Below are 13,824 nucleotides of genomic sequence, written 5' to 3' on the forward strand. Positions count from 1 at the left end.
AATCTGATTATCGCCATCTCCAACACAAAACGGGATAAATTAAATCATTTTCAGTTCTTTAATAATTCCGAGAAGGTTGAAGTCGGCTTTTAATTTTCTGTCTTTTTCTCAGATTTCTTATCCAATCACAAGTTCCAAAAAGGTCGCTCAGTCAATTCTAAATAGTTTGGCCACACAAACTAAAAAAATATGTAATTGACGAGATGGGGCAATCCTTTGAGGTATCAAATCCCCTTAATTTATGTGCTGTACTTATAATTGCGTTCCAACAAGTGTGAAGTGCGGGAGACTGAAACTTCCAAATGTATTTTGTGACCCACCTCAATTTTCCGTGACAGGTTATTTAGATCGATATGGAAGGGATTTGGAAACTTTCTGCTCAACCTCCTTGAACTTGGATGAGCACCACTGGACGCAGCATGCAATATGAGTGTTACAAGGGGACAACTTCCTCCTTATTATAAAAATGTTTGAGTGAAGTTTAAAAGGTTAGATTTATATGACTGCCTGTACAGAAGGCGGAAGTATGGATCCTTAGTGTAAGGTCTGTTTAAAAACAATGCAAAAATTATGTATAATTTTTTGAAGATTTTCTCAAATATTTAAATTTCTTAAAGATTAAAGTTAACCACTGTAAGTGATTAGTATAAAAAATGTGTATGCTTTTAAAAAAGGGAAAAATATAGTATAGCCAAAGACAGCACTGTGATTTTGATGAAGATTCACCAAGTATCACCAAGTTTAACATTTCCAAGGACCTTGGAAGGGATTTTTTAAGCCCCTATCTAAGAACTACGAAATAGATTTTTTTTTCTCGAGTCTTCGTCTTGAACCAACTTTAATTCAGCTGTGACCAACTTTGTTCAGCTGTGACCATATAACTTCCAATAGAAAATAAAAAGAAGGTAAATATTTAATATTTCAAGAGTGGCTAGGGATATAGAGCCAGAACTTCTAGGGGACGCTGGAGAACGATGTTAAACAAAATCTATAGATTATATTGGGCTCAGAATTCCAAAGAAAACGAAGAGGAATAATAAAAGCTAAAAAGAACGTAAATAAAGTTTGCGAAGGACCTCCGAAGCCTCCCCTTGAGGCAATTTTTATTTATTTCCGATTCAAATTTTATTTATTTTCGATCCCAATTTTATTTGTTTTTGATTGCTTTTTCCTTCCAATTGCTGACCATATCCCCAGAATTTTTTTTGGAACTTAAACGTTTTTTTCGATTTCCTTTAGCTTGAAACATGTTGTCTGCGCTTCAGCCTTGAAAAGAAATCCCTTTCCTAAAAAAAAGAAACAGATGAATAGCAGACTAATGCATTCTTAGAGAATTTATTTTGATTTATTTATTTATTTATTTATTTTATTTATTTATTTCGGTTCTTCGGAATTTATTTATTTATTTGAAAATTGATGTTTGAAAACATATTTTGATCTTATATGTAATGTGCTTATTTGACTTAATTAGTATATTTTTAGACTATATTTCCTTGTCTGAGACAATTCAATGTGTCTAAGACAACGATTTTTAGGAAACATTTTTTTATTTTATATAATTTAAAACTATTTTTTAAAAGTTTAGTATTTGAGCTAACACAGCTTGATTTTACCTGATTAGTAAAATCATAAGATAAATCTTATAACTTTATTTGACTTGCGCTATTATTTCGATTGGATAGGTGATACCTTGGTAAAATAACCCATTGGCTAATTTGAACCATATATCCGACATATTATGGCTAATTACTGATTTCTTTGCCTTATGTTACCATTTACGACATTTTAAGGACTATTTCTTTTGATCAGGTCTTTCTAATACAATTTTTCAATACTTGGCATCATTTATAAGCTATATTAGAGTGAATTAAGTGTAATCGTAAGATATATCTGCTCTTGTATATGGTTTACTATATTTATTTGAAGTGATTTTTACTCTCTTAGGTTATATTTCCGTGTTTTAGACTAATCATAGCCGGTCCGAGACTCTTTTTGACATTTGGGGTAGTTTATCTGCTCTATGGTGAAATCCTAGGATGTATATCTTACACCCTTATGTAAAAGTGAATCTTTTGGGGTTGGCACACTAGGTACCTCATTTCTAGTAAAACCAAGACAAAACGAGGACACATCAGTGCTATCAATTAAAAACCTCATCTTCCTTTATGTTCACGCTAGGGGGCTGTAAGTCTTTCAGTATTGGGCTTTTGGCAACAGTGATTCTAATTCTGTTCTATCCTTTTCATCCATCGCCCTTTCTGAGGGAGTTTCCAGCTATTTTTGAAGTCTCTACAATTTTGTTTTCAAAATTATAATTTTACTATTAATCAAAATAATAGCTGCCATTCCTAAATCAGCTACTAAAAGCAGAACATTTTTGCTTAAAACACTGGTTCAAATTTTGGTTTACTATGGGCCGTAGTTCGTTCTTTCAATGGTTACTTCTGCTGGGGCAATTGTGATACCGATAATTTTCATGTAAACATGATAAGAACCCAGCACATTTCCAAACATGGAATTACCATCACAATATTATATATGCAAATGCATATGGATTTGAAACAATAATCAAGTTTGAAAAGTGGAAAATTAGAAATTAATTTACAAACATGGAAATAAAATTAGTGACTAAATATATAGCGTTCGAGTTTTCAATTCTTAGGTTGTTTGTGTTTTTCTATATCAGGTCGACTACTTACTGATGTCATTTTTGGAATGCAATTCTCAAATCAAATATTTCACTTGAAGGGCTATTTATTTTTCTTTGGTATACTGGACAATCATTTTGTTTCAAATTGAAAATGGGAAGGGTTTCAAATTAGATTGTTTTTACGTAAATTTTTAATGCATATTCTGTAGTATACTCAAATATTTTTTCGACTAATATTCATCCAACTTAGAGTGGATTTCCAAAAACCTGGATAAATCTTTGTCGAATCATAGTTTACATTCTAATGAGGATTTAGTTTTCCTCTAAATTCATGTCAAGAACTAAAATTGCAGCCTCAAAAATAAGTCATTGGCTCCTCCCCATGACACTAAAAAATCATGTACTCATAAAGGCATAATTCTACATTTTCGAGTCTCAAAATTAGTAATTTTGACACCTTTTTCATTGGCACCTATTTTTCACTTGACTCTTTTTAAAACAATCCTTCGATAGCATGGTTTGTGACTATCAAAGAAGATAGTCCATAGACAGCTACAGGTTTACAGGTTACCTACTAATATGCTCTAGCTGTTATTTTGATTATACTTCAACTTGCGAAATTATATCCTTGTTTATTAATTTTCATTTTGTTTACAAATTCCGTTTTGTTTACCAGTCAGCTGTGGCACGATCTCTTTTGTTACTTAAAACCGCAGTAGATCTATTGGTTTCCCTGCTTATGAGCCCTCTATGAAGATTCTCTTACCACTGTTTCGTACACGATCACACCCGAAAATAACAAGAGCTAAGAGCTTATATGGCACTTGTGACGAGGCAAGATGAGCTACGAGCCAAGAGCTCATATGGTATGAGCTCTAACAAAATTCTAAGAATCAATAGATTGATTTAAAAGGAAAGTCAGAGGCTTAAATGCCGGTCAGGATTTAAAATAAGAGCTCTGAGTCACGATGTCCTTCTAAATTTCAAAATTCATTAAGATCCGATCACCCACTCGTAAGTTATAAATACCTAATGTTTTCTAATTTTTTTTTCTCCCTTTAGCCCCCCAGATGGTCGAATCTATGGAAAACGACTTTATGAAGTCAATTTGTGCATCTGCCTGACACGCCTACCATTTTTCATCGTCCTAGCCCGTCCAGAAACACCAAAATCGCCAAATCACTGAACACCTCCCCCCAACTCCCCCAAAGAGAGCAAATCCAGTACGGTTACATCAATTACGTATCAAGGACATTTGCTTATTCTATCCACCAAGCTTCATCCCGATTCCTCCACTCCAAGTGTTTTCCAAGATCCCCCCCAACTCCCCCCAATATCAAAAGATTTGCTCGGGATTTGAAATAAAAGCTCTAAGACATGAATTCCTTCTAAATATCAAGTTTCATTAAAATCCGATCACCTCTTCGTAAAATAAAAAATACACCGATTTTCACGTTTTCCAAGAATTCTGGTTTTCCCCTCCAACTCCCCCCAATGTCACAGGATCTGGTCGGAATTTAAAATTAGAGCTTTAAAGCACAAGATCCTTCTAAATATCAAATTTCATTAAGATCTGGTCACCCTTTCGTAAGTTACAAGTACCTCAATTTTCAAAATTACCCCCTCCCCCCCAACTCCACCAAAGAGAGCAGATCCGGTCTGGTTATGCCAGTCACGTATCTTAGACAGGTTTTTATTCTTCCCATCCAGTTTCATCCTGATCTCTCCGCTTTAAGTATTTTCTAAGATTTCTGGTCCCCCCAAGTACCCCCCCCCCAATGAAGCTGGATTTAAAATAAGAATAAAAGATTTAAAATAAGAGATCTGAGTTATGATGTCCTTCTAAATATGAAGTTTCATGAAGATCCGATCACTCCTTCGTAAGTTAAAAATACATCATTTTTTCTAATTTTTCAGAATTACCCCCCCCCCCTCAATTACCCCAAAGAGAGTGGATCCGTTCCAATTATGTAAATCACGTATCTAAGACTTCTGCTAATTTTCCCACCAATTTTCATCCCGATCCCTCCAATCTAAGCGTTTTCCATGATTTTAGGTTCTCCCACCCCAAACTTCCCCCATTGTCACCAGATCCGTTAGGGATTTAAAATAAGAGCTTTGAGGCACGTTATCCTTCTAAATATTAAATTTCATTGAGATCCGATCACCCATTCGTAAGTTAAAAGTACTTCATTTTTTCCTAATTTTTCAGAATTAACACACACCCCCCAACTACCCCAAAGAGAGTGGACCCGTTCCAGTTATGTCAATCAGGTATCTAGGACTTGTGCTAATTTTTCCTACCAAGTTTCATCCCAATCCCTCCACTCCAAGTGTTTTCCAAGATTTTAGGTTTCCCCTCCTAAATCCCCCCCAATGTCACCAGATCCGGTCGGGATTTAAAATGACAGCTCTGAAACTCGATATCCTTCCAAACATCAAATTTTATTAAGATCTGATCAAACGTTCGTAAGTTAAAAATACTTCAATTTTTCTATTTTTTTCCGAATTAAAGGGCCCCCCACTCTCCCCCCAGATGGTCAAATCGAGAAACGACTATTTCTAATTTAAGCTAGTCTGGTCCCTGATACGCCTGCCAAATTTCATCGTCCTAGCCTACCTGGAAGTGCCTAAAGTAGCGAAACCGGGACCGACAGAATTTGCGATTGCTATATGTTACTTAGTTAATACCAAGTTCCATAAAAAGGAGAGGCTCTTGAATCTTCCGATTAATATGGGTTGTGGTTTTCTCTTTATTAGGTTGCAGACACCGCTGCAACCATGAGATAAATTTTGTATGTGTCACTACTCTCCCGTTAATCGGTTCTACAGGGTCATATGCCCTTATTACTGGTACCTAAAATTAACGATATCGACTTACCGTTTCATAATTAAATTCGACAAGAGGTCTGTGAAGCAAGAAATAATCACGCATTAGTTTTCCTTTTGCATCAGGTAACACCAGACGTAAGGAGTTTCCCAGATACTCGATTTTCATCAATGAGCTAAAAATGAAATAATAATAATTATAATAATGGTAAAAAGCATTTTTTTAAAGCTTTACTTCATCCAATAAAGCTATAAGTAGAGGCATAATCTCATAGATGTCACAGAAGGAAGAAAAATGGGTTTTTAAGATGTGCAGAAACGTTTTTTTCTATGTGAAAATGAGAACATTCTGTGTCTAAATGTCGTCTGAAATTAAATGTTGTATAGTAATGAACGAGAAGTAAACAGAGATCCTTATCAATTTAAATTGAAAATTTTTGACAATAATTTATATATTAAAAACAAGCTTTCCCCAAGCCGATCCCCAATATGCCAAGTTCTTTAATTTTTATATTCACGAATGTAAACTCAATTACATAGTAAGATTTGCAATAGTAGAAGCCTAATAATGAATTATAGCACTTCTTTGGGAAGGCTACTTCCTCCCACCATCTCAAGTTCAACGACTAATCCTTAGAAATGCACTCACCAACAATCCCTAGATTCCGGATAAGAAAATAGCGTGACACGGTCATTAATAAGGATTATATGCGTCTATTAGTCTGATAGAGCAATTTTCATTGAGTGCATATTTGATCTACTTTTCCTTTACTATATTTGAAAAGCCTTGATGAATGATATTGGATTCATTATCGTAGTCCAATCGCATTGTTCTAAAAAAAAGTTTGGTGACTGATGAAGAATTGTATCAAACAGTTCGTGGTAACGAACTGTAGTAAGGAGCGACCCGGCTCAATAGTAAACGAAACTCGAAAAAACGGAATTTTGATGCTAAAAGATACATCAAAAGAATCGAATTTTCACGCTGATTCTAAATAAATAAGTTTCAATTAATTTAGTCTTTGTCATCAAAAGTTACGAGCCTGAGAAAATTTGCCTTATTTTGAAAAATAGGGGGAAACATCTCCTAAAAGTCATAGAATCTTAACCAAAATCACACCATCGCATTTGGCGTATCAGAGAACCCTATAGCAAAAATTTCAAGCTCCTATCTAAAAAAATGTGGAATTTCGTATTTTTTGCCAGAAGACAAATCACGGGTGCGTGTTTATTTGTTTGTTTTTTTTGTTTTTTTTTTTCTTTTCCCCATGGGTCATCGTATCGACTAAGTGGTCCTAGAGTGTCGCAAGAGGGCTCATTCTTACGGAAATGAAAAGTTCTAGTGCCCTTTTTAAGTGATCAAAAAATTGGCCGCATAGTCGAAAACCATAATAACTATGTCTTTGAGAATGACTTACTCCCCCACAATCTCTGGAGGAGGGGCTGCAAGTTAAAAACTTTGACCAGTGTTTACACATAGTAATGGTTATTGGGAATTGTACAGACGTTTTCAAGGGGTTTGGGGTTTGGGTCAAGGGTTTTTTTTTGGTTTGGGGGTTGGGTTGATGGGAGGGGGCTACATGGGAGGATCTTTCCTTGGAGGAATGTGTCATGGGGAAGAAAATTTCAATGAAAAGGGCGCAGGATTTTCTAGCATTACTTTAAAAACCGATGAAAAAATAAACATGAAAATGTTTTTTCAATTGAAAGTAAGGAATAGCATTGAAATTTAAAACGAACAGAGATTATTACGCATATGAGGGGTTCTAAAAATATTTTAGCATAAAGAGCGAGGTATTTAGGAGGAGATAAATACCTCGCTCTTTATGCTAAAGTATTTTTAGTAATTTCAACTATTTATTCTACGGCCTTTTTGATTCAGGGGTCATTCTTAAAGAATTGGGACAAAACTTACGATCTAGTGCAAACAGCGAGGTATTAACGAGGGTACCAACCCCCTCGTACACATAGTAAAATTATAAGAATACTAGCTGTTGGGGTGGCGCTTCGCGCCACCCCAACACCTAGTTGGTGGGGGCGCTTCGCGCCCCCCCCCAAGCCCCCCCGCGCGCGTAAGTCGTTACGCGCCATAATAGTTACGCGCCATTGTAGTTGTGTCCCTATGTCCCACCTGTGAATATAGATAGATATATATATATGGTTTTAACTACGTAAAACTTGCGAATATACAACATTCTTTGCTGTCCCATTGTCTTTGCATATAAATAGATTGTCAGGTTTACCGACTCTTGAACATGCAACATATAATGGTCCATGGGAAAACAATCTGTATTCAGATCTATACCTCATGATTCTAATGATTGCCCTTGAGCTTTGTTGATGGTGATTGCTAATCGACCATTCCCTGTCCCGGTCGTCATTTACATCCCCCTGTTTCCCCCGGTGTCCCCGTTGTAGTTGTGTCCCAGTGTCCCGGTCGTCATTTATATTCCCTGAGTCCCGGGCCCCGGTCGTCATTTGTATCCCGGTGTCCCGGTCTGTATTTAGTTTTTTTATTAGTTTTTAGTTTTTTTTTCTTTTTAGTTTTTTTGTAGTTTTTACCTTCTTTTTAGTTTTGTTAATTTTTTTTTTTACTTGTGTCCTGGTCGTCATTTATACTCCCTGTGTCCCGGTGCTTTGTTGATTGCTAATCGAACATTCCTTTTGTCCTGGTCGCTTTCTCTTTGAGTGTCGTCATTTATTTTTTTCTTTTTTAGTTCTTTTAGTTTTTACCTTTTTTAGTTTTTTTTAGTTTTTAGTTTTTTTAGTTTTTTACCTTTTTTTAGTTTTTTTAGTTTTTTTAGTTTTTTAGCTTTTTTATTTTTTTTATTAGTTTTTAGTTTTTTTGTAGTTTTTGCCTTTTTTTTAGTTTTTTTAGTTTTTTAGCTTTTTTATTAGTTTTTAGTTTTTTTTGTAGTTTTTGCCTTTTTTTTAGTTTTTTTAGTTTTTTAGCTTTTTTATTTTTTTTATTAGTTTTTAGTTTTTTTGTAGTTTTTGCCTTTTTTTAGTTTTTTCAGTTTTGACGTCACCTGATCCAGTTTTTTCAGGTGACGTCACCTGATCCACGATCCACAGATCCACAGACAACTTATTTTTATATATATAGATAGTTTTTTTTTTTTACTTATGTCCTGGTCGTCATTTATACTCCCTGTGTCCCGGTGCTTTGTTGATTGCTAATCGAACATTCCTTTTGTCCTGGTCGCTTTCTCTTTGAGTGTCGTCATTTATTAGTTTTTTCCTTTTTTTTTTAGTTTTTTATTGGTTTTTACCTTTATTTTAGCTTATTTTTCAGTTTTTTCCTTTTTTTTAGTTTTTTTTTATTTTTTATTTTTTTTAGTTTTTTACCTTTTTTTAGTTTTTTTAGTTTTTTTAGTTTTTTAGCTTTTTTACTTTTTTATTAGTTTTTAGTTTTTTTTTTGTAGTTTTTGCCTTTTTTTAGTTTTTTCAGTTTTTTTTTTAGTTTTTTATTGGTTTTTACCTTTATAGTTTTTTTAGTTTTTTAGCTTTTTTATTTTTTTTATTAGTTTTTAGTTTTTTTTGTAGTTTTTGCCTTTTTTTAGTTTTTTCAGTTTTGACGTCACCTGATCCAGTTTTTTCAGGTGACGTCACCTGATCCATCCATCCATCCATCCACAGACAGACAGACAACTTATTTTTATATATATAGATAGATAAAAGTTTAAATATAAGAATATAAAAGTTTGTTACGTAAGTTAATTCTTAAGTTACGCATATTTTTTACTAATAAAAACGTTCGTTAAAAATTAAAAGTTCTAGTAGCCTTTTTAAGTAACCGAAAAATTGGAGGGCAGCTAGGGCTCCTTCCCCACCCCTTATTTCTCAAAATCGTCTGATTAAAACTAAAAGAAAGCCATTTAGCCAAAAAAATAAATATACAAATTTCATTTCAGTAATTTATGTGCGGAGAGCCAAAATCAAACATACATTAATTCAAAAACGTTCAGAAATTAAATAAAAAAACTAGTTTTTTTTAACTGAAAGTAAGGAGCGACATTAAAACTTAAAACGAACAGAAATTACTCCGTATATGAAATGTGTTATCCCCTCCGCAATCCCTCGCTCTTTACGCTAAAGTTTGACTCTTTGCCACAATTCTACTTTTTCAAACAATTAAAAGCTTTAGCGTAAAGAGCGAGGGATTGCGGAGGGGACAACCCATTTCATATACGGAGTAATTTCTGTTCGTTTTAAGTTTTAATGTCGCTCCTTACTGTCAGTTAAAAAAACTAGTTTTTTTTATTTAATCTTTAAAAAGGATAGCGACGAGGATAGAGAAGTAAGTATTTTTCTCTAATAGCCTATTATTCTATGTGTTTCTTACTAGAGAAGGCGTAGTAATTCAACTGTTTTCAGGGTTACCAATAATCTATTTCCAGAGGTCCCAAATTTTAAAAGGAATATAATTCCTACAATGATAAATTTTAAATTTTTTCTTATAACCATTATTCCAGTAAAATTAACAAAGCCTATCATACAAAGTTGGGTTAATTTACAAAGTTTAAACTATGTTTTTGTAGCTTTATTCGAAATTATTGGTTTGCTATGTTTCATGCTTTGACTTGCTGGTGCTTTCTTTGTCTATTTTGAAGGAGTGCTGGTCCGAATTTATTACTTTGGATGTGTAGTTTGCTATTTAAAGCATTCCTGAGCTAGGTTTCGTGGCCTTACGTATGTGTGTGTTTCTTACTTTACTTACTTGCACTTGTGGCGGGAGTCAGGCGTTTCCGCCTTGCCCGGCATCCAGGATCCTTGTGACCTCTTTGGACTAGGTCTCACGATCTGCTGCCAATTGCTATGCCAACAGAAGCCACTGGGTCGACCATCTATGTCCAAACTTATTAAAGCCACCAATGGGATCCAGGTCAGACTTGATCAAGGTCTACCAGTTCTTTTTTTATCCTCCTTGATGCCTCTTCCCAGAGTCGTAGCGCTAAACTAGAAAGATTCGATGGGGCAGGTATTCTGGCGGTCTTTGTAGGACGTGACCCAGCCATTCTAAGCGGTGCTTTTTAACGGTAGTAGCAATATCTCTTCTAATCTTGCAGAGTTAGCGAATATCGGAGTTAGATATACGATCTTGCCGGCAAATTCTAAGTATTTGGCGTAAGCATCCATGCTCGAAAGCAGCTAGTGTTCTCTCGTGTTGAAGCTTCAAGGACCAAGTTTCGCATCCATAGAGTAGGATGGTTCGGACCGTGGCCGTATAGATTCGACTTTTAGTCAGAATGGAAATTTCTCGGCGGTTCCAATGGGGCTTTGAAAGGGATGCGAAAACAAACTGCGCCCTCTGTATTCTTTGCTGGATGTCTAGGTCTGAAGAGCCATCAATGCAAAGTATGGAGCCTAGATAGGTAAAGCACTCAACCCTTTCTAGCTGATTTAAGTTCACGCTCGAATATATTTGGGTTGGATGATTCATGTCCATAAATTTAGTTTTCTCTGCGCTTACTTAAAGTCCAATCAGACTTGATCATTCGACAATGTCATCTAGCATCTTTTGAGCATGTTCGGGGTCAGAGAAGAGTCCGACATCATCAGCGTAATCCAAGTCGGTCAAGGACAGATTTTTTCCAATTTTGGCACCATTGTGTTGGATTAGGGCATTTTCTAGCACCCAGTCTATACAGTAATAAAACAAGATTGGAGAGAGAACACAGCCTTGCTTTACTCCCCTTTCGACTAGGAATTCTTCAGTTTTCTCCCCATAGCTTCTTATCCGACTTGTTGAATCTGAGTAATATGCCTGAGTTTGTTCAATAAACTTTACAGGCATGCCATCGATTTCTAGGGTTTTCCAGAGTTAGTGACGAGTAACGGAGTCGAAGGCCGCGGTGTAGTTGAGGAATATTAAAGCTAGAGGTAAGTTATACCTTTGGCACTTTTGGATAATAAGTCGGGTGGCGAAAATATTATAAATGCAGCCTCTGCCTGGTCTGAAGCCAGCTTGACTTTCTCGGGTATTTTTCTCCCAGGCACTTTTGAAACGATTCAAGAGAATTATCCCGAATATTTTTACCGTGACATCTATAAGATTTATTCCTCGGTAATTTCTACATTCAGTCTTCTCTCCTTTCTTATAAAAGGGTAGTATAATTAATTCATGTGTGTCGTCTGGAACTTATGATTTGAGACCCTTAGTTTGTATTCCATGGTTTGATTTGTCTAAAAGTTATCGTTTTAGGTGTTATGTTTGCCATTTTTGGCTTTATGAGGTAGGTTTCTTAGGCTTTCATATGTATCTATGATCAAATTCATTTGTTTGCTAGGTTTCATGCTTTGACTTTTTGGTGCTTTTTTCATCTATTCCGAAGGTGTATTGATCGAAATTTATAGTTTGATGTGTTAAGTTTGCTATTTTGGTGGTTTCTATAGTATGTTTCTTAGAATTCTGAAGGTGTCTTTTTTGAAATTTTGATTTGTTGTATTTCATACTTTGACTTCTTGGGGCTTTTTCTGTATCTTTCGAAGGCGCATTGATCGATAATTATGGTATGATATGTGAAGTGCTGATTCGTGGTTTTTCTGGTATGCCTCTTAGAATACCGAGGGTGTCTTTTTTTGATATTATGGTTTGCTGTGTTTCATGTTTTAACTTCTTGGGGATTCCCTTAGAACTCTAAAGGTGGCTTTGCTCGATTGATTGTTTGTTTTGGTGTTTTGTGGTTTGGCTTGACGGTGTGAAATTCTGGCCCTCCTTTCACCTATATAACTTCAATTCCCTGTTTGAAGAGTTTTTCTTGCTTTTTCCCTGTCCTCTTGATCCTCTTACCCGTTCCTAGTAAGCTTTTTGCCCCGCTTGGAATTCCTTGGATTCTTTCTCTGTCTTAATTAGTAGTTGTTCTGGATTTAGTCACATACAATATTCTTCTAGCATGTTTTAGCCTATTCTAAAACCAATAGACCTTAGCATACGTTTTTGTTGTCTTCCATCCTTACTTAGTCCTATCCAATGATCCTGTAGCGTATTTTAGACTATTCCAAAATTAATAGACGTTTTCTGACATTTTTAGTATTATCCATCATTAGTTAGTTCTATCTAACGTACCTTCAAACCTCTCTAGTGTTTTCTAGCGTGTTCGTCTCCCCTCCATTATTAATTCTAGCCTTAAGAAAAAGTACTAGCCTATTCCAAAAACAGTAGACTTTTTCCAAAGTTTTAGTATCTTCCTTTTTATTTATCCCTATCTAATGTACATCTAAGAGCCCAGCCATCTATTTATCCCAGCCATCCCTCCGCTGTCTAATTCATGGCTCCAAAGAAGATTTTAACCTATTCCAAGACTGATCGACGTTAACCGATCGGTCTATTTCCTTATTTTATATCTACCTTCCTTATCTTGACCTATATAATGTATCTCCAAACCTCTCTAGCCTTTTTAATAAAGTGTGCTCATCTCATCACATCCCTAGTCTCGGCACCAAATGAAGTCCTAGCCAATTCTAAGACAGATCGAGTTTTTCCCAATTTTTAGTATCTTTCCTTTAGGCCTTTCATTTAGGCCTATATGACGTGCCTCCGAGCCTCTCTAGTCCTGATCCAAGCCTCTCAGAGCCCTTTATGGTACTTTTATTGCTTTCTAAAATAGCTTTAAAAAGAATTTCATATTCTCGAATAACACAAACCGGTCTAATTTAATTATCAATTATATCAGCCTATGAGCTTGGAGTCTACACGTCTCCTTTGCTGAATGAGTGACAAAAAAAAACCTGTTGAATGACACAAATGTCTTATTCCAATATATGCTGTTTGTAAAATCTGAGTTGTTGGCTTGTTGCCTAGCCTATTCTCAATACGCAGACTCGTGCACAAGCTACCCAGAGCAAATCTATAATCTTAGCCAGAATTCCCATAAGAATAAAGAAACTCAGTGTGGCTTGTAAGTAATATTCAGTTTGGGAGGTCTTTTGGAATATTCTACGAGGTTATAGGGTAAACCAACAGATGGGAGGCATTTTCGGAAATAGATTTGAAATTGCAAACAACAGGTGGCTGTCTCTCACTTTTCCCATTAGGAACAAGAACTTACCCTCTCTTAAGAATCAATAACTATGAGAGAAAAATGTTGCGAATCAAACGCTATGTCCTTATTAAGTGTTGCAATTTAAAGTCTCAATTTAAAGTTCTATGACATTCCTGGAAATTGCTGATACACACTTTTGACAATCAAATTACACAAAGAATGATTTAATTTCGTTCAAGATCCTCCATAAAAATTCCATGAAAGCTTAACCTTAATACCCTTAACTTGAGAAGTAGTAATAGTGTTAAAATTAGTGGAGGTATTAGTAACACTAAGCATAAAGTACCTTTTGTCTTTTCA

At 35.3% G+C, this 13,824-nt stretch overlaps 1 protein-coding gene across 2 annotated transcripts in view; it reads right to left on the bottom strand.

Annotated features, from left to right (window-relative positions):
- LOC136041597 (soluble guanylate cyclase 88E-like) overlaps nt 1-13,824 on the bottom strand; it is a 129,948-nt gene that overhangs the window by 45,728 nt on the left and 70,396 nt on the right. For both annotated transcript variants that reach the window (XM_065726305.1, XM_065726313.1), the window contains one exon: nt 5,532-5,655. In XM_065726305.1, the coding sequence (XP_065582377.1) occupies nt 5,532-5,655 (124 nt within the window). The remainder of the gene's footprint in view (nt 1-5,531; nt 5,656-13,824) is intronic.

Source organism: Artemia franciscana, chromosome 2, assembly GCF_032884065.1.
Source record: "Artemia franciscana chromosome 2, ASM3288406v1, whole genome shotgun sequence".
NCBI lineage: Eukaryota > Metazoa > Arthropoda > Branchiopoda > Anostraca > Artemiidae > Artemia > Artemia franciscana.